Consider the following 25,129-nt stretch of genomic DNA (forward strand, 5'->3'; position numbering starts at 1 on the left):
TGGCATTTCCTTGTTGCATGAGCTCAGCTCCGACTGCAAGCAGGAATTCAATTTGCCAGTATTCCTTTGCCTGGGGGAAATATGGTATTTATAGTACAGCAATTTAATACAGAAGCTGGCACTTCCCAAGAGAGCAGAACAATCTAGCAAACCTGAACAGAACTGAAGCAGAACAGCACATCTCCCTAGGTCTGACCCCAAAGACAACAGTCATTTCCAAGCAGAAATAGTGGACGGCACATTTCTCTCTCTATGAGCTTAGCCTTCAAGGTCTCCTCAAGTTCTGCCTGTTCTGGGCAAAACTGAAGGCAGGCTCCTGTCCTGGCGATCTGTTTGCAATGAGGTTTCCTCCATGGGAGGAAGCATGTGGGCAATAGTGAAAGAAAGGGCTATCATGCAGCTCTCAACACCACAGATATACAAGCCAGAATACCAGGGCCTACTACAGCGGCCATTGAAGGAAATGCATGAGACCTAAGCAATAGCAGCTAGGTCAGGAAAGTCTTCTTAAAAACAAAAACCACCAGCTGTACTGACTTGAGACAAACTCCTATCACAGGCTTCTGGGGGAAGCAGAGCTAATTTGCTATCTGTATGCACAGTGCAGTGTGTGTGGTGGGGGGGGGGGGGGACAGCCCTCCAGGATCTCCGGCCTCTGGTCCAAATGTTATTCCAATTTTTAGCCAAAGCAGGTGAAGCAAATATAGGTTTCGTCTATCTGAACCGGTGTCCTTCAAAAGGGAGACACTTCCATTTCATCTTCCAGGCAATAAAATCAATGTACATGGAGCAGTTTTCCTCCAGCAGCAGCTCCCACAGCCCAGCGCGCTATCAAGACGTGTCTGAAGGAGGCACAAAGCCCTCGGCCTCTGCTACAAGGCAGAATTATTTTTCTGGGAGCCAGCTCTGGTCTGGTCAACCTGTAGCAGCAGCAGTGTTCTGGCCCACCATCTCCCAAAAAGGTGACGACCTAATTCAAGTCTTAGGATGCTCAACTGGAACACACCACAGGCTTCCCAGAGATCTTCAAGTCATCAAAAGGCAGGAGAGTAAGTATCTGTTAATGGGAAGGAGAAGAAAACAACAGGGTTGGTACTGGAACAGCCACAAAGAGCACACTAAAGCACTTGTATTACTGTTCGAATGCACAATGGAAGGATAGGGCACAAACAGCGCTACGTTCAAGTGCAGATCCCTCACGTTAGCGTTGTACATTCCATGCCCAAGGGGGCATTTATGACCAATCATTAGCCATAGCTACACATATGGGAGGGAATTTCATGGCAATAATTCCAGAAGAGTAGCTGTATTACAGTGCACTCCTGAGAGGAATGCCTGAGCCAGTCTTTGGAGGCAACGCGGCTGTGCTGCCTCCTCCCAGCATCAAAAATCCATGCAATCCTCAGACGGTTGCATGGGAGATACGCCGCCAAAAATAAAAAGGGGCGTTCCTGGCCTGAAAGGGCTTTGGAGGCCGCCTAAAGGTAGCTCCTCCCCCAGCCTGGAGCCGGAACGTCTCCCGGGAACGCTTCCTGGGACGCCGGCACGGTCTTTGACGATGTTCGGACACCACCGGAAGGCCCCGGAAGGCATCCAGGCCTTCCCGCCGGCGTTAGTTGCCCGAACGCTGGCGTGGGGCCCCCGGATGCCATCACAGCACCTTCCTGGCCTCCTAAGGGCTTTCGCCCTTAGATCTCAGGAATGTGCTGTTGGTCTATGGCACCAAATATTTTGTTCCAGCAAAAGCTTTTGCAGACTAAGTAGAGTGACACCACTAGAGGGAGGAAGGGCAGTAGCTCAGTGGTAGAGCATCTGCTTGGCATGCAGAAGGTCCCAGGTTCAATCCCCGGCATCTCCAGTTAAAGGGACTGATGTGAGAGACCTCTGCTTGAGACCCTGGAGAGCCGCTGCTGGTCTGAGTAGACAATACTGATTTTGATGGACCAAGGGTCTGATTCAATATAAGGCAGCTTCATGTGTTCATGTGTACAGTGCATCTGACAAAGCCTGGGTGTAACCCATGAAAGCTTATGCTAGAACAAAAAAGTCTTTAAGGTGCCATTAAACTCTTGTCTATATGAAAGGATAAGTCTGATAATCTGTAGGGATACCACATCCTTTTGGTAACATGGCCTTCCCAGGCATGTTACCGTACATATGCATTTATGTAAGACTTGGGGACTACCATGTACAGGGCGGGGAACTCTTTAATTTCAGCATGATACAAGTACATGCATATATATCAAGGACTGGATTCATCATTACCCCAAATACTATACACAGAAGACTCCCAGTTTAATTAGGTCTCTAACATGGTGCCAATACATAGGAATTCTTCAGTTTTCTTCTAAAGCTCTCTGAATTGGGTAACTGATTAACCAGTCATCACAACAGGAGATATTAATCCTATTGCAAGCTGGAGGAAGCACGAGTATCACATCTGTATCCTGCCTTTCCTTGAAGAAGCTCAAAGGGTTATTTTGTGTTATCCTCACAGCAATCCTGTAAGGTAGGTCAGCCACAGAAAGAAGGACTTGGCCCAAAGTTACCCAGTGAACTTCATGTGAGTGGTGACCTGACCCCAGATTTCCTCAACACGATTCCAAACTGTCCAATACATCACACTGGCAGAACAGAACGGCCACGTTCTCAGCACTGCAACCAGTTTCAGAAGTGAGAGGGAAGGAACCTGCTTCGCAGGCAGGTTTGTCTCTGCATCCGCAAGCACAGATTAAAGGTGACTCAGTGGCTTTTGAAATGTGTGGAAATGCAGAATTCCGTCCAACATAGTGTTCTACTTTTTCTTTATTATAGTCCTGTTTTACCACTTAATTGTGTGGATAGTGAAGGCCAGAATAGACCATTACTGGGTATAAAAATCGTTGCCTAACCATGACCTGACCTACAGGTAGCTCTGGTTTGCTTGTATACATCCAGAGCAAGGAAAGAGGGCAGTTACTAAACTGCTCCGCTGAAGCAGAGTAGAACTACTGCGATCCGCCTGCACTGAAGGAACCGCAACATTGCCGTGGAAGAGGTGAGAGCAGCAGCAATGAGGCAGGCCAGCCGGTTTAGCAGCTCCTCCCTGCTGGATGAATGCAAGGGTAGCCGACTCAGCAGACCTGGGATCTGACAGTCACAGGTACAGAGAGAAGAGCAACCAGAATCACTCATAGCCAGAACTTCAAGTCTTATTCATGGAGTTCTGCTGGCAGAAAAGCCCCTGAAGAACTCTGACACACAACTTGTATCCCTGCCTTTCTTCCAGGTCCAGGGGTGGATTCCCACAGAGACCTTGTGCGTGCACAAGAACCAGCTAAAAATAAACTATTGGATCTATCTCTAAATTTCTGGATGTGCCAGGCATTTCTGAGTGGATCAATATTGCCATTAAGTGCTATAGATTGCTAGAACATGTGCTCAGCATGTTTCCTTTTTGCAGGAGCCAGTCCTCTGACTGGACTTTGATTTCTGCCCATCCTGCTCAGCATCCTCCTACAGGTCCCTATGCGGCAGCAGCAGCCAGGTGCTGAGCCAAACTCACATCATCGTTGCCATCAGCCAGGTCCTGGGCTGTCTCGTCCTCCATGTTCCTCAGCAAGGTGTCTGCCCCCGAGTGACAGAGGATGGCAGCAATGGTAGCGTCTCTCCTGCCTACAGCTAGGTGAAGCGGGGTGCAGCCGTTGTACATCCGAGCATCCACCTGGGCTCCCATTTGCAGAAGGTGCTTCACAGCCATCTCGTCATGGTTCTCCACCGCTAAGTGAAGAGGCGTCTTTCCACTTGTACCATCCTGAAAGCGAGGAGAGCAGAATGTTAGATCATACATTCTACTCAATCTCCAAATCAGAAGAATGAAGAAGAATGAAGAGGAGGAGGAGTTGGTTTTTATATGCCGACTTTCTCTACCTTTTAAGGACAATCTCTCAGTGTGACATTTTTCAGGGCCGAATTGGCCATATGAACAGTATCATTAAAGTAAGTTTAAGGACAATCAGACCGGCTTACGAGCTTCTTCCCTTCCTCTTCCCACAACAGACATCTTGTAAGGTAGGTGGGGCTGAGAGAGTTCAGAGAAACTGTGACTAGCCCAAGGTCACCCAGGTGACTTCATGTGTAGGAGTGGGGAAACCAACCCAGTTCACCAGATTAGAGTCCCCCGCTCATGTGGAGGAGTTGGGGAATCAAACCTGGTTCTCCAGATTAGAGTCCATCGCTCTTAGCCACTACACCACGCTGGCTCTCAAAGTATCAAACTGCTTTTGGAAGGGTTAGAGCAGTGTTTCTCAACCAAGGTTCCATCAGAAATTGCTAGGGGTTCTGCGAGAAATAGTGATGGCTAGGCTAATAATATGTAAATCATATGTAATTCTATGTAGGGGAGACATTCAATATTATTTCAAGGGTAAAAAGGTTGAGAAATGCTGGGTCAGAGTATCTCCATACCAACATGTATGCAAAATATGGATGTCTGGCAGGAAACACACTGACATGGGAGTTCCTGTCCAAACCCATTAAACATCCTGCCCCTTGGAGTTCCAGTGCTAACCCAAAACCACAACCTGCAATTTGTTTTTCAGTTCACCAGCGTAATGGAACCAAAGGCAATTTATGACCTGGTCAAATTAAATCCAAATTTGTTCCTAGGAAAGCTGTACGATGTGACTTGGAACCATTCATACAGATCAAGTAGCTTTAGCGAACGTTCGTTTGAATAGAAGCTTTCTGATTGTGACTGGGCAGGCATAGGAACAAGGAGCTATGCAAAGTTCCAGCCCCTTAAGCCCTGCTCAACCCAGTTTCTGCACCTTGAGAATTTACCAGCCCTTGCCCACACATTTTCAGTATTAATCTTCATAGACACAATGGGCAGAAACGTTTTTTTTTCAAGCCAACGCCGAAAGCTTTCAGCACGCTGACATTAACATTCAATGCAACACCACATTCTGTATGGGTGTCATCAAAAGTACAGCCCAAATGTTGCCTTGACATACACAGGGTGTGTTGCTCTGCCAGCTGCCCTCGGGCTCAGCCATACCTGAACGTTTATGTCAGCCCCGTTCTTCACCAGCAGTGCCATCAGCTGCAGATTGCCTTTTAAGGTGCTGATGTGCAGGCAGGTCAAGCCTAAAGAACGAGACAAACCAGGGAGTTGTTAGAACTGGGGCATAAATACTCTAAACGCACATGCCCCCAATCAAACGGGGATGCTTCTCACCTTGCCAGTTCTGAAGCTGCAGGTATTGTAGGGCTCTCCTGGACTCCGAGGGCCTGCCAAAGACCGGCTCCGGCTGCAGCAGCAGCAGCAGGGCACAGTCCAGGCTCTGCTGCTCACAGGCCAAGTGTAGTGGGGTGTTTCCATTGCGGTCCTGTAATGCTGTGTTCACCCCTTTCAGAACTAATTCTTGCACCACATCAGACTGCTGCAGGTACACGGACAGATGTAGCGGGGTCTACACAGCAAAAAACAAAAGCAGTTCAGAAAGGAGGGAGAAACAGGGACAGAAATACAGCTGTGGGTTTTCCGTAACCGCACTACGAAAGTGCAGAATTCGGAAAGGGATGCTGAATTCAGCATCCTGGTAGTCTCAGCTTTCATGTAAAGAAAGCATGCGGACAATGCCTAGTAAAGTCTCAGAAGCCAGAGGTCAGGGTCTTAGTAGACTAAGCATTAGCTAAGAGACATGGCTTCAGTCTTCTGCATTGCCTCACACTCCTTCTCCTGACTAATAGAAAAATCAATGGAAAACATAGATTTTTCACTTCATTTTTCCTGGCAGAATTTGGATTACTTTGGTGACGATCCCCCTACCCTTATGAAACAGATTACACAAAGTTCTGATCAAAATCAAGGATGGATGCCAGTTTTCTATATAACTCTTTGACTGGCTGGCAAGGAATGTTGTAATTTCTGCACAACACACAGCAATGTCAGGTGCCTTATAAATAATAAATACAACAAGCCTTCTGATCCAGTAACAGGACAGGCACAGCTGGGATGCCATGTGTCCTGCAAGATGCAGATGCAACCCCCAGTCAACAAGTCGGATGAGTCTTTCAGCTCAGAAAAGGTGATGCATCCCCATTTAAAACACGACGGTGCATGTAACTACAGCTCAATTGGCCCAAAGACAGCGAGAATGTCCAGAACACGGATATGAGAAGCAGTGAAACACATGCCAAGGAAAGCCTCCCAGATTAGCAGGATAACAGTTCTGTGTGTGCGCTTCACACTTGACAAGAAGGCAGCAGGAAGCACAAGGAAAAGATTCATGTATCCAACAAAGAAAACACTAGTCACTTGTCATCAGCTTGCTGAATGACTTACATCCTCGTGGAAGAAAAAAAGGAGGGGAATACCCAGCTTCTGACTTACATCCTCATCATCTAGCAGAGGCTTTCCTTTCACTAAAGTGGAAGAAGCAGCGAGGCTACACACCTGGAATAAGTCATTCTGCATCTCCAAGACTTCCATGGGCAACTGGGCAATGCAGCAGAGTGCTATAGAGTGCATACCGTGGATGATCGCCAGGTGCAGTAGCCTGTGAGGAAGGGGGAAAGGGGTTAGTCTGTGCTGCAGTGTCCAAGTAATGCCAACCTACCATCCCCAAAAACACTTAAAAAAAACCCCAACAAGCCTGAAGAACAAGTCTTTACCCACCTCCTTGTTCACACATCTCCATCGGAACAGATCATTAAACACATTTGCTTGGAAACTAAGTTCAATTAGATTTAAGCATGCAAACACTAGTTAGTCACGCCTCTTCCAGAGCAGTTTTGCATCCTTACACTTTTTCACAGGATGGGCAGGACCAACAAACACTTTACACAGCAAAGGAGTTTGTCGCTTGCAGTCAGCCAACCACATATTTCCTGCTCAGCAGTAAAGGAGAAATATGCACCTGCAAACATGCTGAGGGCAAAATTAATAGCAGCCAATGTCCCACAAGCTTAATGAAGTCCTATCCTCACAAGCCAAGCATAGTTTTGCCATGACACAAACTTGGCATCTATGCCAAAGGTGGACCCAGAAGAAAAGCCAGGGCCAATTTTGTCCTCAGTGGAACAGGCTTCCATGGGAGGTGGTGGGGCTCTCCTTCTTTGGAGGTTTTTAAGCAGAGGCTAGGTGCCCCTCTGACAGCAATGCTGATTCTATGAACACATGAAGCTGCCTTATACTGAATCAGACTGTTGGTCCATCGAAGTCAGTATTGTCTACTCAGACCAGCAGCGGCTCTCTAGCCAGGGTCTCAGGCAGAGGTCTTTCACATCACCTACTTGCCTAGTCCCTTTAACTGAAGATGCCGGGGATTGAACCAGGGACATTTGCATGCCAAGCAGATGCTCTACCACTGAGCCACAGCCCCTCCCCAAACTTAGGCAGATCATGAGAAGGAGGGCAGGAAGGGATGAGTGAGTAGTCAGCCCTTGTGGCCTTTTTTTTACATGCCCAGGGTAATGGCAATTGCCACTTTGGGGTCAAGAAGCAATTTTCCTCCAGGCCAGATTGGCCAGGGATCATAGAGGGGTTTTGCCATCTTCTGGGCATAGAGGAAGGGTCTCTGGAGAATGGGGGGTGGTAGGTAGTTGTGAATTCCCTGCGCTGTACTAGATGACCCTTGAGGTCCCTTCCAGTTCTATGCTTCTAAGTCACAGGAGCTCTGATGCAAGAGATAAAACATACTGAACATTCACTAAAGTCAAAAAGATAACTTTCTAATTGTCGCAGTTGTGGAAGTTAATGTTCTAAATGTGCACTAGAGGCTTGGAAGGGAAGGGGGAAAGTAGCTCAATTAAAAAACAAGCATATTTTCATATAATTTTAAATTGGGGAGTCATTGCCTGCCTTCCTCGTTCAGAATTAATTTCAGAAGAAATGCAAAATGCACCAGCATCATCTACCAAGTCATCTCAACAGGCCTTTCTTTACTTAGCACTATATATTTGGTAAGGATCCCTCATTGCCAAGTGGTTCAAAGTTACAATTAAAAAACAGATATTTAAATCTGGAGAATCTCTGAGACAGGGAACGGGGAACCACTTCTGCATCCTCTGCCTGCCGATAAAGGGGATTTCCAAGGAAGCAAAAGGAAGGGATGTGGGAGGTAGCACTGACAGGCCTTGGAGAGAAGGGGGAGGTGGGAAAGGACAACTCTGAACACAGGCCCACCGCCGGGCAAGGCTCCAAAGCACCAATCGCCCCTAGTCGGGGTTGTTGCGACGGGAAGCTGTGGCCCCATGAGCCATTTGGAAACTTCTACCCGGGCTGCTGAAATCATAGCAGCTAGACTTCACAGCGCAGAGAACTGCTGCACACTTTGCAGCCTAGACGGAAGAGCGTCTGTGGCTCGGCAAGCCGGCTAGGCTCCAGGGGAAGCCCAAGGTCACATGGGCATGGGGAATTTCCCTACCCATCAAAGCAGTGGCCACCCACAGTTGCCTCAGCAACAGCTGGGGGAGGGCCAGGGAGGCTCATGCGCAGCTGCCATAGCCAGCACAGGGCTGCGCACAGTTTAGCTCTGCCAGGCCAAGGCATGTAGGAAACGAGAAATTGAGGAGAAGCAGGCTGGGTTGTTCCTGGGGCTTGTTTTCACTATTCGGTCTCTGGCCTTTTATGCAGGAACGTTTCCCCGGGGTCATCCCCGCCGGCACCCTCGTGTTTTCCAGATACTGTTTTAGCCAGAATTTGGAAAATGCGGGCAAAACATGCGGGGAGAGCGAGGCGACCTCTGAGTGTCGGAAAAGGCACGCATAATCAAAAGGAAGCCCCGAAGCAGACGCCGGGGGTGACCCCGGGGAAATGTCCCTGCATACAAGGCCTCTGATTTTATAGGGCTTCATCACACGCATCCCTTACCTGGATGTTCCACTGAGTTCAACCATCTAACACTTGTTATTTGACAGACTTAAAGGAAAGAAAGAAAAATAGTAAATTCCTAGCTAGCTCCTGAATTAGCTCCTCTCCCAGCAAACAAAGCAGAAAAAAGCCTAGGCTACAATTTGCACAGTTAGTATCTTAGATTTCTTGTTAAATTCGATATAAAATTCCTTGTATGGCAATATAAGGTAAAGGTTCCCTGTGCAAGCACCGGGTCATTCCTGACCCATGGGGTGACGTCACATCCCGACGTTTACTAGGCAGACTTTGTTTACGGGGTGGTTTGCCAGTGCCTTCCCCAGTCATCTTCCCTTTACCCCCAGCAAGCTGGGTACTCATTTGACCGACCTCGGAAGGATGGAAGGCTGAGTCAACCTTGAGCCGGCTACCTGAAACCAATTTCCATTGGGATCGAACTCAGGTCGTGAGCAGAGCTTTTGACTGCAGTACTGCAGCTTACCACTCTGTCCCACGGGGCTCTTATATATGGCAATATAAAATACCTTTATTTTATTTTTTTAATGTATTTATTGCACGGTCAAGTCGCAGCTGACTTATGGCCACCCCGTAGGGTTTTCAAGGCAAGGGATGTTCAGGGGTGGTTTGCCATTGCCTGCCTCCGCATCTCTACCCTGGTATTCCTTGGAGGTCTCCCATCCAAATACTAGCCAGGGTCAGGGCTGAGTGTATGGGACTGGCCCAAGGTCACCAAGCAGGTTTCCATGGCAGAGTGGAGATGTGAACCTGTCTGACACTTTAACCACTACACTATGCTGGCTCTCTTCTTTTATAGAATATTCCTAAATATATATCATCAAGTGGGATATGTTTACCTTTCATTTTCTTATGATGGTTGTAGCAGCAACCAAGAGGCAAAAGATACAAATTTATGGTCCAAGTCTAAGGTTGATAGTGGCCAGTAGTTTTTAAGACGTGAATGTGTTTTGAGAGAGGCTTTGCTTCCTGTACTGTATACATTTTTTTAATCCTACTGTCAGATCTGGTCAAACAGGTTAGGCAGATTTTTTTTTAAATGTAAAAAAACCCTGCAAACCTGCTTAACAGAGATGAACATGGGATCTGTTTTGGGGGGTGGGGTTACTCTCAAGTCACAGCTGACTTATGTAGGGTTCTCAAGTGGTTTGCAATTGCCTGCCTGCCTCCGCATCACAACCCTGGTATTCCTTGGAGGTCTCCCACCCAAATACTTGGCAGGGTCAGGACTGAGAATGTGTGACTGGCCCAAGGTCACCCAGCAAGCTTCCATGGCATGAGTGGGGATTTGAACCTGGCTTTCCCAGGTCCTAGTCCAATACCTTAACCGCTACACCATGCTGGCTCTCTATGGGATCTGTACACACTATAACCAGCCTGTATCCAGCCCAGATCTCCATGTTGGAAAGTATGGGTTATGATGGTTTATCATCACACAACAGAAAAAAAAGAAGAGAAAACCTAGACATTGAGACTGCAGGGAAAGCTTTGGTTTTAGAGCAATTAACATGTACACAAATCTAACACTTCATTTCACATGTCTTCCGGTTTATCACCTCTGGGATGCCAAGCAAACCTTTGTGCAGCGTTATCAAAGACAAGCGTCAACATAAACGAGCATGAGAAATCCCAGGACCTTTGAGAGGATTCATTACCAAAGAGCTAAGAGACCAGACAGCAGTTAAGGGTGTTGGATTAGGGTATTCTTGGCTGAATGAAAAGCCAGACGATTTGCTGCATGGTACTTGCACCTGGGAGTTCTGGCAGTGGGAACCAGGGAAAGTCTCTTATTCCGTTGACAGCTGCTTCCACATCCCTCTCATACAAGTAACCATGCCAGTGGCAGAGTTCTGTGTTTCACCTGCTTTCAGGAAGCCGTGGGTTCTCCCTACGCACACGGTTTGTCAGCTTATCTTTGCCAGTCTTCCACACCCTGTGCGTTCTCATGTGGCTAGAGGTGTATCCCTGCTCTCCAGCAACTGGGCTACAGATAAGGGCTCTCAGGGGCAGGGACTTTCCAAGGCAGTTTGCAGTGAACTTTAAACCACTGTCGCTTTTATCTGCCAGCGCTTAAGCACAGCTTTCAGGACAGAGAGGCAGCCGCGTGAGAAATAACAGAATCCTCTGGACCGCCTCTCAAGCCACTTCCCTTAAGAACTCCCCACAACAGCTAGCAACAGCAATCATTCTCATTGCAGGGGGAGGTCTGACCTTCAGGAGCTTCAACAAGATGTAGATACTTAGCAGCTTCGGGAAACAGAAATATTTCTTCAAATATTGATTCCGCTGGCCTTACTCAAAGGGTACCTTTTCCGAGCAAAAGCTGCTTTGTCCTGGACCAATCCCAGGCCACCGAAGGATGTATGAAAACAGCAACCATGTTAGGATTTCTGAGCTATGGACATGAGCGCTCTACATGCAATGTAAAATCGCGTCCATATTAAGATGTTGCAGTCCATATTAAGAGGAAGGAGCTCTGCATGCAATGTAAAACTGTGTCCATATTAAGATGTGGCAGTCCATATTAAGATGTTTGCTAGCTACAAGCTCAAAAAACGCAACAAAGCTACACCTTCATATTTGCAGTTGTGAGATTTTTTTTAGGTAGAAACTTCCCTGTTCCAACAGCCAAGGGAGTATATCCCATACATGCCATATCACACAAGGGCTATATACATTCCACAACGGCACTACTCAAGCACAGAATTTAGTATCTTGAGAATATAAACTTTCATTAAAAACCAAAAAGCTAGTTTCTAGCCCTTTTGGCAACATGCAGAGGTGAGGTGGCTAGCCCTTATGGCTAGAAACAGGGTTGAAAATGAATAGGCAATGTGGCTGACAGATCTGTAATGGGGGGGGGGGCACACAAAGGTCCAGGATACGGTCTAAAGGCACATGATGCAGCCCTCTTGCTAAAACTGTTTGGGTCTGGTCGATACCTGTATGGTAGGCTTCCTGGGACCTCTCTGTACACTATGTTGGACGATGGAAGAAAGGGGATCAGGACACGGAGCAGGGAGGCTCCGCTTCTACACTATAAATGAATGCATATTTTACACATTTTACATGCAGAGTGTATACAGATCACATAATCCACTTCTCCTTCAAGCTTTTCATTGTTGCTGCAGAATACATGTGCTTATTTGATGTAGAGCATGCACATGATTCATGGGAGAAATGCATCTTTGCCGAGTCACCGCAAAGTCTGATATGCAATTACACTGAGAGGGAGCAGAGGTATTTTGGTGCTGAAGTGGGAAGTCCCTGATCATGCACGTCATGAAGCCAGGCGAGGAGGAAGACTCAGCTGCTGTTTACTTGGCCTCAGTGTGGGGATTTTGTACTGTTCCCTGCCTCAATTACTTCACAGAACTACTAAGTGTACGCCTGCTAGGGAATAACCATACTTCTGAGCTGTTCAAGATTTCAACACCCTCTCCCAAACTCAAGGCAGTTAGGAAAAAAACTAAACAATACAGGAAAGGTTCAGTTCTAGATTAGGGGCTCACCTAGAGTTGCCAACCTCCACGTGGTAGCTGGAGATCTACGACTATTACAACTGATCTCCCGGTGACAGAGATCAGTTCCCCTGGAGAAAAGGGCTGCTTTGGAAGGTGGACTCTATGGCATTATACCCCTCTAAAGTCTCTTCCCTCCCCAAACCTCACCCTCCTCAGGCTCCACCCCCAAATCTCCAGGTATTTCCCAACCTGGAGCTGGCAACCTTAGTCTCACCTGCTAAGCAAGAACCTCTTACAGAGCTCCACCTCTCCGCTCCTGTCTCCTCAGTCTAGCAGTGAGCTACCTACCCTTGAGACAATCCAACAGCAAATATGAAGTTATCAAAATAAAAGTTCAAGACACATCTTCATCACCTGGCAATTTCCCCCCTGTAGCCTGATCTTGTCAGATCTCGGAAGCTAAGCAGGGTCGGCCCTGGTTAGTATTTGGATGGGAGACCACCAAGGAACACCAGGGTTGCTGTGCAGAGGAAGGCACTGGCAAACCACCTCTGTTAGTCTCTTGCCATGAAAACCCCAAAAGGGATCGTCATAAGTCGGCTGCGACTTGACGGCACTTTACACACACACACAAGCCACGTATAACGGCGCAAAAACAGTAATGGGAATATGTGATAGAGTGTGTGAATTCTCCACCCATTAGCTGCATTCAGAAATCATCACAAACCTTGGTTTATCGAATCCTAGTTATTTGTGACATCTGAATGCAGACAGCCCAGCAACCTGTGATTTACTGGTTGGAACCAAACCGGGATTTCAGAATAGAGTTTCAAACCATGGTTTGTACCAAGATTCCCGAGTAGTACTGCTTGTAGCCGCCTGGGCAAAGAAATGGCAGCATACAGAAGCAGAACAGATCAAAGAAATCCTTCCACTCACCCACAGTCATGTATTCTGTTGTTTTCAAGTGAGGGAGATGGGACATGTGGGTAATTGAACTGTTGACCCAGCATTTGGAAGGATCAACAATTCAAGCAAACAGAGGAAATTCCCCCAAAAAGGAAGAACGGAGGGTGTGGAAGGAAACACTGCTGGAATCAAGGATTCAAACAACCTCCTCCTGGAGGATATACAATGAAGAAGAGGGGAATTCCACATTTGGCCCATGCAGGCCCTTTAAACTGCCCTAATTAATCTTTCACAAAGAACTGAACGGCAATAACCTTGGCATTACCTCTGTTCTAGTACACCCCTAATCAACAGCTCTCTCCTTGCTATTCCAGCTCTCCCGCTCTACTGCAGAATCATGCCAACACACACTTTACTAATCAACTATATCAGATGGCCTTATATTAGCCAGGGGGCGGGGAGGGATTGTTGTAGAGTTCGGTGTCCGAAGGGCAAAGTGTGGAAGTTACGCTAGCCCCCGGGGTCAAGTGGCTGGGGGCAAACTAGCCCTTTAATTTACTGGGAAAGTTCCCAGTGTCCTGTTGCCCCAGAGGTCTTGTTGGTGGCCAGGAGCAAGCAAAGCCGTGCCCCAGCAGTATCAGCGCCTGCTCAGCTCAGATTTGCCCAGTAGTGGGCACGTCTCATTGGTTTAATCCTCCTTGGCTGTCACAAGGAGCAGAGATGCCTGGCCAGCTGCTTGGATCAGACTCCACCATAGGCAACTTGGGAGGATGCAATGAGCAAACCGACATTTATCACCACTGGCAGGGGCAGTTCAACCCTGGGCAATTTTAATACACCCCTGAATGTGTATTAAAAAGGGGGTTGTCGTTAACACTTCTGAACTGTTTCAACCAAAATCTCCAAGATACATTGCATCTCATGTCCATGACTTTAGTTCCCAGCCTTCTCACACTGCAGGGTTTTGCCATAAAGTTTAGCAAAAGACAAAGATGACATGACAAAAGCCAGCAGGAGAAGCTGTCAAGGATAAACATAAAATAACATTCATGGGGGGACACCCCTGGGTCTCACGCTGCTATATTCTGGAAGAGGGAACCTCACTACTCAGATAACATTGAGGGGAGAGGCTATGGTTCAGTGGTAGAACATCTCCTTGGCATGCAGAAGGTCCCAGGTTCAATCCCTGGCATCTCCAGTTAAAGGGACTAGGCGATGTGAAAGACCCCTGCCTGAGACCCTGGAGAGTCGCTGCCGGTCTGAGTAGACATTACTGACTTTGATGGACCAAGGGTACTGATTCAGTATAAGGCAGCTTCATATGTGTGTTTGTTAGCTCTGGTGTGGGGGGGAGAGGGTCCAGTCCATTCAGGATCATCCCCACTACTTAAAAAATATGTCTTTCATGCTTTCCTCTTTTATTATGTGCAGTTCAGAATTGTACAATTGCTCAGAGACCACAAACCCAAGATATCTCAACAAGCTTCTTCCAAGGTTCCCAGAGCTTCAGGGTGCCCTCACTGCCAGTCCCAGGAAACCATATTTCTCTTATGAGATATGCCACATAGAAAAAATATACACTCCAGGATGGAAGGAACACACAAATGTCTGTTTTAACCATCATTACCAATACTGGGCAGCCCCAGGTAAGCCATTCCTCATGCATTAGCATGAGCAGCACCTTTTGCTCCTTCTTGGATGTAGGAAGAATGTGTGTCAAGTACCTGTAGTCAAGTACCTCCATGGGTTAGCCCATGGAGCTAACCCAGGAGTTCACTGGCAACTTGACATTGCCGGCATTATTCCTGTTGTACCACTGTGTGCCAGTGGGGCTCCCCAATGACAGTGGCAGAGGAGTTGACCAGGGTTCTCACCGGCAAAGGGGAATCCTACTGTCCCATCCTCAAGGGACAATACTAATGCCTTCTATCAGTTTGCTAGAGCAAAGGCCTAATCCAATACATGTAAGCTAAGAATACCTACAGTTCTGTACGTGCATGAGAACCAGTATGGAGTAATAGGAAACCTGGACACAATTCTTATTCAGACATAAATAAATAAATTTTATTTGTGGCTAGTATACCAGATAAAACAGAAACTGACCATACAGAGTAGATGTTTACAACCAAGGCCAACAAAATTAGGAATCACCCAATTTTACATGTCCACAGATTAAGGAAGCACATTAAGGCGACATAGCTTCATTGCTATTGAATAGTATTTTGTGACCTGGGTGGTGATTGGTGCGCTATCTCCCAGCAGAATCCTTTTGGTCCATTCACCCTCCTCACCAGAGCCCATTTCCCTAATCAATAATATTAAAGAGGGCTGACTTGTAGAGGGGACATCTAAAAAAATACACGCTTAACGGTTTCCAGCTCCCCTGGAAGCAAAGTCTCTCCACCCTGGGGATCTTCTTAAATCTCCCTTCTAATATGGCAGATGGTAGTAGGGCTGCACATCTGGCCAGTGTATAATTATCTTGGGGACATTTCTGTCCTTCAGCCGAATGGACCTCTCACGCCTACTGTGAAGGGCAGGAGGAGGGGGAAGAGACGCATGTCACTCCAAGCTCCCTGGAGGAATGGCAGGATAGAAATGCAATACTTTTTAAAAAAACAATAATTTGCAAACAGGTTTTCTCCTTCATAATACTTCCTCTGCAAATTACTTATATCACATGGGTTTATCCTTATGGCTGTCAGATCAAGTAACTGAAAAGGGAACTAGAAATATTCTTGCACATTGTATTACTGGGACTATTCAGTTTATACTTGTCTCAAATATTGTGACTCAAACTTTATAGATTCCTCATTTATACAAGCAGATACCTTTTGCCAAACCAAGTACGTACGGTTTCCCAAGGCAATATAAACGAGACTGGGAGAGAAGCAGTACATGAAGCCAGGTCTCCCAGGTCCAAATAATCTGAACCCTAGAGTACTCTGCCTTTCCATGGTTAGATAACTGGAGAGTTTATATAACCACCATGTATCTCTTTGTACCTCCACATGCCACCGCTTGCACCAGAACATTCCCTTATGAATATGCCAGAGTGGTTTAATGTGGCCAGTCAATAATTCCATGAACCCAAGTGCTATATTTATTTGGCTATGAGCCACAATTGCCACATTAGCATCTGGTAACCTCTGAGCTGCTTAGGGATGCCATATTGCTGAATAGTATTTGCATTGTTCCACATCAAGATCTAGAATCACCAGCAATGGAAAAATGCAAAATTGCTCCATACAGCGTCAGTCAAGTAAGTAAAAATAACCAGGAGTCATGATCATAGAAATAGCTGCACTGAATGGGGAAATATATTTCCATGCAAACTGCATCTGACTGTAGAGTTGCCTGCCTCCAAGTGGAGCCTGGAGATCTCCCAGAATCACAACAGATCTCCAGACTAGAGATCAGTCCTCCTGGAGAAAATCTGGATTTGAGTCTAATAGCACCTTAGAGACCAACAAGTTTTTTGGGGTATAAGCTTTTAAGAGACAAAGCTCCCTTCGGCAGACAATGGGAGCTTTGACCCGAAAATCGTGCTGGTATCTAAGGAGCCAGTGGAGTCAAATTTAGCTCAGCAGACCAACATGGCTACCTGCTGAAACTAACTTCATGGAGAAAATGGCTGCTTTGGAGGATGGACTCCATGACATTATACCCAGATGAGGCCCTTCCCTTCCTCAAACCCCTCCCTACTCAGGCTTCACTCCCAAATCTCCAGGGATTCCCCAGCCCAAATTGGCAATCCTAACCTGACTGATATACGGATTTGTTTTGTTATAGTTTGTGGCCCTGAGTATACTTATTTAGAAGAAGAAGATTTGGTTTTTATATGCTGACTTTCTCTACCACTTAAGGAAGAATCAAACCGGCTTACTATCACCTTCCCCTCCCCACAACAGACCCCCTGTGAGGTAGGTGGGGCTGAGAAAGCTCTAACAGAGCCCAAGGCCACCCAGCTGGCTTCATGTGGAAGAGTGGGGAAACCAACCCAGTTCACCAGAGTAGCCTCCGCCACTCATGTGGAGGAGTGGGGAATCAAACCTGGTTCTCCAGATCAGAGTCCACCGCTCCAAACCACCATTCTTAACCACTACACCACGCTGGCTCCCTGCCTTTCTGGATTCACCCTACCTTTCCTTTTTAAAAGAATCTCCCAATTGGCTACCAATAGTTACCTTGAAAAATCAAGTAAAGCAGTAGTAAATACTACATCATTTATCAATCATACCAACAATATAAGTGTAAAACAGCCCTAAAACAAAACAACACGGCAGAATCTAAGGAAACAAACTAGATGATTAATTCATTTCCAACCTGCCAGGACTATGGTGAAGTTATGCCTAAAGGCCTACAAAGGTGGTGCTCATTGTATTGCCACGGATGGAAGGAGGTCCACACATTGGAGATAGCGGCTGCGAAGGGTTTCATGAGTTCCCAACCAGCCTTACAGCAGACATTTTGAGGTTTCCATGGCAGGGCGTCACCAGCTGACCTTGAAACTCAGACAGGTTAATACAAGGTCTTCAGGAACTTGGTTGCCAAATGCTTTGGAGTTTTAGAAGTCGAAACCTGCTCTTTGAATCAGGTTCAGAAACAAACTGGAAGGCAATGCAATTGACAGCGTACTGGTCTTGCATGTCCACAGTGGCAGACTCCTGTTAAAATCCTGGCCACCGCATTTTATACCAGAAGGATATAATGGTTGGTGGTATTCAAGGCCCACCCCCAATATACTGTGCCTGCATTTGAGATTTTCCCTAGAATCTCACCCAGCAAGGTATCCATACTCTGGGAAGTATCTGTACTTAAGGCACCAACAGCAATTGGAATATCCATCTGTTGTGCAAACTCTTTCTTTTTGCAGTTATTAGTCTTTATTCCTCCCTTCTGACCTTTACTAAGTGCTCAAAAACATGTTTGTCCTTTAGCTGTGTTCAGAGATGAACTGACAGTATCTAACCTTTGCTGTATAAAAAGCCTGTTAGTATTTTATGTGTAAAGTGTGAGAGGGCACAGGTGCTATACAAGTTACATTGGTATGCAGTGGATTTTATTCAACCTCCCTAAAGTCACTCTGCAACATCTGTGAGAAACAGAGTGACAAGCAAAACACTTCCTCCAGCTCCGTTTCTATCTATGCCCAGAGATCAAAAGTGAAGAGCAGGTGCTCCAGAAAACCGTAATTTAATTTAGCGAAGTTCATTTTAATAGCAAAACTGCTCTGAGAACTTTTCACAGTTCAGCTAAAATTATACTGCAAACCCTAAGTGAGGCCTGCTTACATAATGGAAAGAGCAAGCATTCACAGCCGGGAATGGTAAATTAAGATTGCACATTAAGAAAATACTTCTTTCCCCGTAAAGTACAACAGCTAGGAAGTTCTGGTTATGGAGCCATTTTACAGTTGCATTGAGAGCCACCATAGGACACATGAGTCTTCAAAATGAAAGTTGGAATTCAGGATCTGAAGTCCAAAAGAGTTTAACCCCACAGCTGACTAAAAAAAAGGAAAATCAAAACATTAACAAATTAGTCTTTTAAGCACCTTGTGATGCTATTCTACCATATTAAGGTATGATTAACTTTCATGAAATGAAGTTTTTACCGAGCCTCTCGGGAAAAGTCAGGAAGATATTCTGAAGGATCTCCCCCCCCCCCAAACACACACACACACACACTGTAACATTCATCTTTTTGTATGCACCAAACAGCAAATTAAATTCCTCCTCCAATCATGGGGAAGGGGAATCACAATCCTCTCTGCATTATGAAGAAGAGTTGGCTTTTATATGTTGACTTTCTCTCCCACTTAAGGAAGAATCAAACCGGCTTACAATCACCTTCCCTTCCCCTCCCCACAACAGACACCCTGTGAGGTAGGTGAGGATGAGAGAGCTCTAAGAGAGCTGTGACTAGCCCAAGGTCACCCAGCTGGCTTCATGTGGAGGACTAGGGAAACAAATCCAGTTCACCAGATTAGCGTCTGCCGCTCATGTGGAGGAGTGGGGAATCAAACCCGGTTCTCCAGATCAGACTCCACCTCCCGCACAGGCATGAATGCAACTTCTTTTCATCTTTTTTGGTCTCTCACATGCTAAAACACTCAGACACCATGTAATGCAGACCAAAGAGCATCTTGCCCACAGTATCTGCACTTTACAATGGCCACTGCTTCCTCTGCTGAAAGACTGCTATTTCCAATCTGTCCAAGCACAGTAACATTTGCATTATAAAGCTTCTAGCAAAGTGCTATGGGACTACGCTAGAGAGATGGTAATTATGCCAACCATGTACAACCATTTTAACTGGGACGTTTCGTTCTTGAGCAGTGCTGGTTCTTCTACCGGGACTTCCCAGGATCAGGGATGCAAAGTCTTCAGCATGTCATCACTGAACAAAGACATTCTCCTATCCTGGAAACTTCATCTTGAAAGGTAGCAAACAGCCACAAACTAGTCAAAGGGGAGGGGCTGTGGCTCACTGGTAGAGAATCTGCAGAAGGTCCAAAATTCAATCCCCGGCATCTCCAGTTAAAGGGACTAGGCAAGTAGGTGATGTGAAAGACCTCTGCCTGAGACCCTGGAGAGCCGCTGCCGGTCCGAGTAGACAATACTGACTTTGATGGACCAAGGGTCTGATTCAATATAAGGCAGCTTCATGTGTTCAAAGCCCGGTGCCCCAGATAAGGCCAGAAAGACTACACAGCTTTAATGATTGCTCACCTACTGGCACCAGGAAAGGACCCCCTTCCAGATAGATTTAAATAAACTCACTGAACTTCCCATCTTTTTCATCCATCTAAGCTCAGTCCACATCACTGACACATGATTTCTCATCAGTCAATAGTGGCAACCACACAGCGCAGGCTTCCCCTGCCGCCTCTTCCTTCCACTAGAGACCACACGCACACCCAACACTACTAAAATAGATCCGACTGTTTCCACCCAGTACAAAAAGCAGTTTCTCAGGCAGCAGCTTGGGCTGGGAAACCCCGAGATTCATCAGAACAAAGAACTACGAGGGAAATGCATTTTGGATGAAGTAAACGAAAATGGCGGCCATGCTCAAATGATCTTCTGTAACCAGTCTTTGAGAGCAGGAAGTCAGCCAGCATCCCACTGCGATAAGGACAATATCTGCTCACACTCTCATCATTGGAAAGAAGAGACCACAGGTATTTTTGAATGGGCAAAATCCCAGTTTTGCTTCACCAAATGCCCTCAGCCGTGGCTGGTTAAGTCACATGGGTACTTGTATGAAAGTGGCTGACGCGGTACCTCCTATCTTCTATTTCAAGGCCCCAGGTCAGGACTAGTAAGAAATGCAAGTTACTTCCAAGCCTGATGGGATTGCTCTTACATAGGGTTGCCAGATTCCTCTTCGCAACCCTATGTAAGGTTTTTGGGGTGGAGCCTGAGGAGGGCGGGATTTGGGGAGGGACTTCAATGCTATGGCATAGGGAACTGGCAACCCTATGTAAGAGCTGATATCCACGCTTGCATAAGGTGACCAAAAGGCACTGCGGGGGTAACAATCTGTCCCAGAAGCAGCCCCCAATCCCACTACAGTGGCTGTAAGAAACAGGAAGCAGAAATCTTGCAGCCACGAACTTCTGTTCTTTCATCATTAGAATTGTTACAAGGAAGTGATATTGCCCAGGGGAGACTGCTGAGAAACAGTGAATAAAACATTCCCAGTTTTGCTTCACAAAATGCCCTCAGCCCTAGCCGGTGCTCCTTCTAGCAGAAGGAGAAGAAGGAGGCGCGGGGGGGGGGGGGAAGCAATGTGGCTGAAGACGACTCTCGACAGCACATGCAGACTTTCCAGTTAACGCATGTTCTTGTTCACCAGGCAACGGAAGACACAGAAATCATTTGCCGGGTTTCGAGAAAAGATTAATGCTCCCACCCAATTCATCCAAATGAGCTCCATATTCAAGGACCCCACATTCTGGAAAAGGGGATTGCTTTACAGTCAGATTCCTGCTGTGCTACACCTGAAGCTGCCCTTGGGGTGGATCCTACTCCTACCCTACCACACCACTGGGCAACGTCTGAAGCTTTCCTTCAGCCTAAGGACCCTTTTTCCAAGTTAAGCAGCTCTTCTGTTGGAGGAAGGCTCCTTGGAAGATGGCTCGATCAGACAAAGTGTGTCTGGCCCTCCTCCCCTCCCAGGTTTCTAAACCGGGAAGTTGCAGGAGAATTTGCAAAGTGACGTGATTTTCTCACCACCTCACTCCACCATCACCACTAGAAAAATCTGTTTCAGTCACAAGCCCTCTGTCCCAAAAAGCAAGCTTTTCCTCCACAGCTGCAGAAGCATGGGAAAGGTTGGTATGACCAATGGAATTAGATGTTTGTAATGTATGTCCAAGACAATCAGCTACAATACCAAGCATGACACATAGGGCCCCCCAAGAAGAGGAAATAAAATATTGAGAAATTCCACCCCTGCCTAAATCCTTCCCTAAAAGACATTATAAACTCTTAGGGACTTGAGCATGTCAATTTCGACAACCTGCTCAGTCTACTGCTTCTTTAACTGATGCTCAACTGCCCTCGGTAGGCCCGTATCTCCTAGAATATGTCCAGATCTTATCAAGCTATGTGTGTGTGTAAATTTACAACAGCACATTTTTTCCCACATGCCTTGGATTCCCCCAGCATGCAACAACCCCATTCTCGTCTGTGGCTGGCCCCCATTTCATTGCCCTACTGATAGCTACTGGCCCACCATATTTGCCAAGAGAAGAGACAAGCTAAGACATACAAAAGATCACTGCAGGGGGACAAATAAACAATTTAGAAATTATACACATATATGGAAAAGGTAATCATGCTAGGAAAAGTTAAAGACAGCAGGAAAAGAGGAAGATCCAACAAGAGATGGATTGACTCTGTAAAGGAAGCCACGGCCCTCCATTTGCAACACCTGAGCAAGGCTGTTAAAGATAGGATGTTTTGGAGGACAATGATTCATAGGGTCTCCATGAGTCGGAAGCTACTTGACAGCACTTAACACACACATGCATGCCCCTCCAGAAAACTACTTGCTTCCAGGGGCCTGAGTAAGCTAGTTTTTCCATCTGACTTTGTTCCCCATTGACTGTCAACACCCCACACTTCCTGGAGTTTGCTCCAGCCTCATCAGGCCGTTTTTGGGTTTCCCTCTCACAAAGTCATTGTTCTGCATACTGGGGAGTCCCTTGAGTATGCAGAAGCACCTACTCAGTCTGTGGTTTACCTAGTTTTGCTTCCACCCACTTTACTATTAGATATAGTGAAAAACGGGGGGTCCACAAGGAATCACTGGGAGTGGAAAAACTGAGAAATTTCCACAGATCTACAGAGATTTCCCTCCCTGGGACTCTACAAACTCTTATGCCAATTTTCCTAACGCCCCCCCTTAAAAAAAAACTCTCTCAACTGCTCTCATGCAGCACATGTAGTCTGTATCGAGGCGTTATTTTCTGGTTAATTTATAAAGTAATTTTTTTTCTGCATACCAGGGGAGTTCCTCACATGTGTAGCTAGCAACCTCAGTCTTAGCTTGTGGGTGGCCGGCTTTGGTTGCTTTCCTGATTGGCACAAGCAAACCAGTTTGCTCTGAGATATAGGTATGACAGCAATGGAAATAAAGATTATGAGAGCCAGCGTGGCGTAGTGGTTAAGAGCAGCGGACTCTAATCTGGAGAACCGGGTTTGATTCCCGCTCCTCCACACGCAGCCTGCTGGGTGACCTTGGGCCAGTCACAGTTCTCTCAGAGCTCTCTCAGCTGCTGCTACCTCACGAGGTGCCCTGTTGTGAGGGGGGGGGAAGGTGCTTGTAAACTGCGTTGAGACTCCCCTATGGTAGAGAAGAGTTGGTTTTTATATGCCGACTTTCTCTACCACTTAAGGAAGACTCAAACCAGCTTACAATCACCTTCCTTTCCCCTCCCCACAACAGACACCCTGTGAGGTACGTGGGGCTGAGAGCTCTAAGAGAACTGTGACCAGCCTAAGGTCACCCAGCTGGCTTCCTGTGTAGGAGTGGGGAAACAAATCCAGTTCATTTTGCTTGGAAGCAGGGATGCAGGTAGCTTTGCAATGCAAAGACAGATCTTTAGCTTTCAAAAGTTCTTCAGAAGAGCTAATGTGATTCAAAGTCTACTATGTTGAAGGGAAGGGGGTAAACCTCCCCTAACAAGTAAAGCTAGACATTTAAATTAATAATGAGATTAGTAGTAAGTAGCCAAGTAAGTCCCATCAAACAAACGAACACACTGATATATCCTACAATGCCCTTCACAGAAAGTTGTGGAAGGAATGAAATAACCCCTCTAGTCCCAGATGCCAAACATGAAGATAAGGACACCTTAAAGTGAATAGTGCGCCGGAGATAACACTTTGAAAACCATGTGCATCCTACTGAACTCCTCAGATCTCACAAGTTAAGCAGGGTCAGCCCTGGTTAGTTGTTGGATGGGAGACCACCAAGGAATTCCAGGGTTGCTATGCAGAGGAAGGCACTGGCAAACCACCTCTGTTAGTCGCTTGCCTTGAAAACCCTATGGGGTCGCCATAACCCGGCTGCGACTTGACGGCACTTTACACACACATCCAACCGGCTCCCAGTTACATATGCACATGAACATAAGAAAGGCCATGCTGGATCAGACCAAGGCCCATCAAGTTCAGCAGTCTGTTCACACAGTGGCCAACCAGGTGCCTCTAGGAAGCCCACAAACAAGACAACTGCATGTGTTCCACAACACCTCATATAACATGCATGCTCATCTGATCCTGGAGAGAATAGGTATGCGTCATTTTTACTAGTAGCCCTCTCCTCCACGAACATGTCCACTCCCCTCTGAAAGCCTTCCAAGTTAGCAGCCATCACCACATCCTGAGGCAGGGAGTTCCACAACTTAACACAGTGGACCAACAGGCATTTTCCCACTGTGTGAGTTGGGCACAGCTCCCCCTTATTATAAAGTGCGGCCCCATGTCCAGGACATGACTCCTCCCCCCAATACAGCAAATTATCGTCTTTATTTGGAACAGCATCATAGATGTGAGCCGTGGCCTCGCTCCTTCCACCCACCCTAAGGGACTTAGGTCCCCTTCATTCTACCCCCAGAGGCCGGAGGGTGGCAAGGAAGGGCGGGGGCATGTTACATGGACTCCCCACCTGGGCCTCCCCTCTCAGGAATTGTGTTCCTTTAAAAAAAAAAAAAACGAAGGTCAAGAAAGGAGGGGCCGTGGCTCAGTGACAGAGCCTCTGCTTGGCATGCAGAAGGTCCCAGGTTCAATCCCCGGCATCTCCAGTTAAAAGGACTAGGCAGGGAGGTGATGTGGAAGACCCCTGCCTGAGACCCTGGAGGGCCGCTGCCGGTCTGAGTAGACAAGACTGACTTGGATGGACCCTCAAGGGTCTGACTCAGTAGAAGGCAGCTTCAGCTATTCACGGAAGAGGAGCGTGCCACGTTACGCGTGCACGCGAAGGAGCGCCCTCGAGCCACTCACGTGTCTCCGTCTTCAGAGACGAAAGGGCAAGTCTCCAGCTGCGGCCGCCGGAGCCTTTCTTCTTCTTCTTCCTCCTCCTCCTCCTCCTCCTTTTCGGGAGCCTTCCCCAGCCCCCGCAAGGCCTCGACGAGAGACGAGGAGCCGTAGCTGGAGTCGAGCCTCTCCTCCGCCTCCGAGGAGGCGTCCGCCCTTGCCTGGCCCGGGCCCGGGGGGCCGGCGCCCCTTCCCACCCCGGGGGCCGCCGAGGGCGACCGGGGCTCGCCGGGCAGGGAGCGGCTGCAGCCGAAGCCCGAGTCGCACTGCCCGTCTTCCAGCTCCGAGCCGCCGCCCGCCTCCTTGCCCTCGACGCCGCGAGTCCCCGACAT

At 47.2% G+C, this 25,129-nt stretch overlaps 1 protein-coding gene across 1 annotated transcript; it reads right to left on the reverse strand.

The window, feature by feature from the left end:
• Positions 1-891: 891 nt before the first annotated feature.
• On the reverse strand, positions 892-25,129 carry NFKBIE (NFKB inhibitor epsilon). The gene is made up of 6 exons (XM_056853288.1): positions 24,765-25,129; positions 6,440-6,542; positions 5,219-5,453; positions 5,039-5,127; positions 3,545-3,793; positions 892-1,057 (listed from the first exon to the last, which is right to left on the reverse strand). The coding sequence occupies exons 1-6, from the start codon at positions 25,127-25,129 to the stop codon at positions 992-994; spliced, it is 1,107 nt and encodes a 368-aa protein (XP_056709266.1). The 3' UTR covers positions 892-991.

The sequence above is a fragment of the Euleptes europaea genome, chromosome 7, assembly GCF_029931775.1.
Source record: "Euleptes europaea isolate rEulEur1 chromosome 7, rEulEur1.hap1, whole genome shotgun sequence".
NCBI lineage: Eukaryota > Metazoa > Chordata > Lepidosauria > Squamata > Sphaerodactylidae > Euleptes > Euleptes europaea.

What these genes read in the sequence shown, in the direction of transcription:
- NFKBIE (XM_056853288.1), bottom strand. Translation starts at nt 25,129, where the DNA reads ATGTCGGGGACTCGCGGCGTCGAGGGCAAGGAGGCGGGCGGCGGCTCG. An exon ending in GTCTCTGAAGACGGAGACAC is followed by an intron (nt 6,543 to 24,764) that starts GTGAGTGGCTCG and finishes CCTTCCTCACAG; the next exon opens with GCTACTGCACCTGGCGATCA. An exon ending in GCAGCTTCAGAACTGGCAAG is followed by an intron (nt 5,128 to 5,218) that starts GTGAGAAGCATC and finishes CTCGTTCTTTAG; the next exon opens with GCTTGACCTGCCTGCACATC.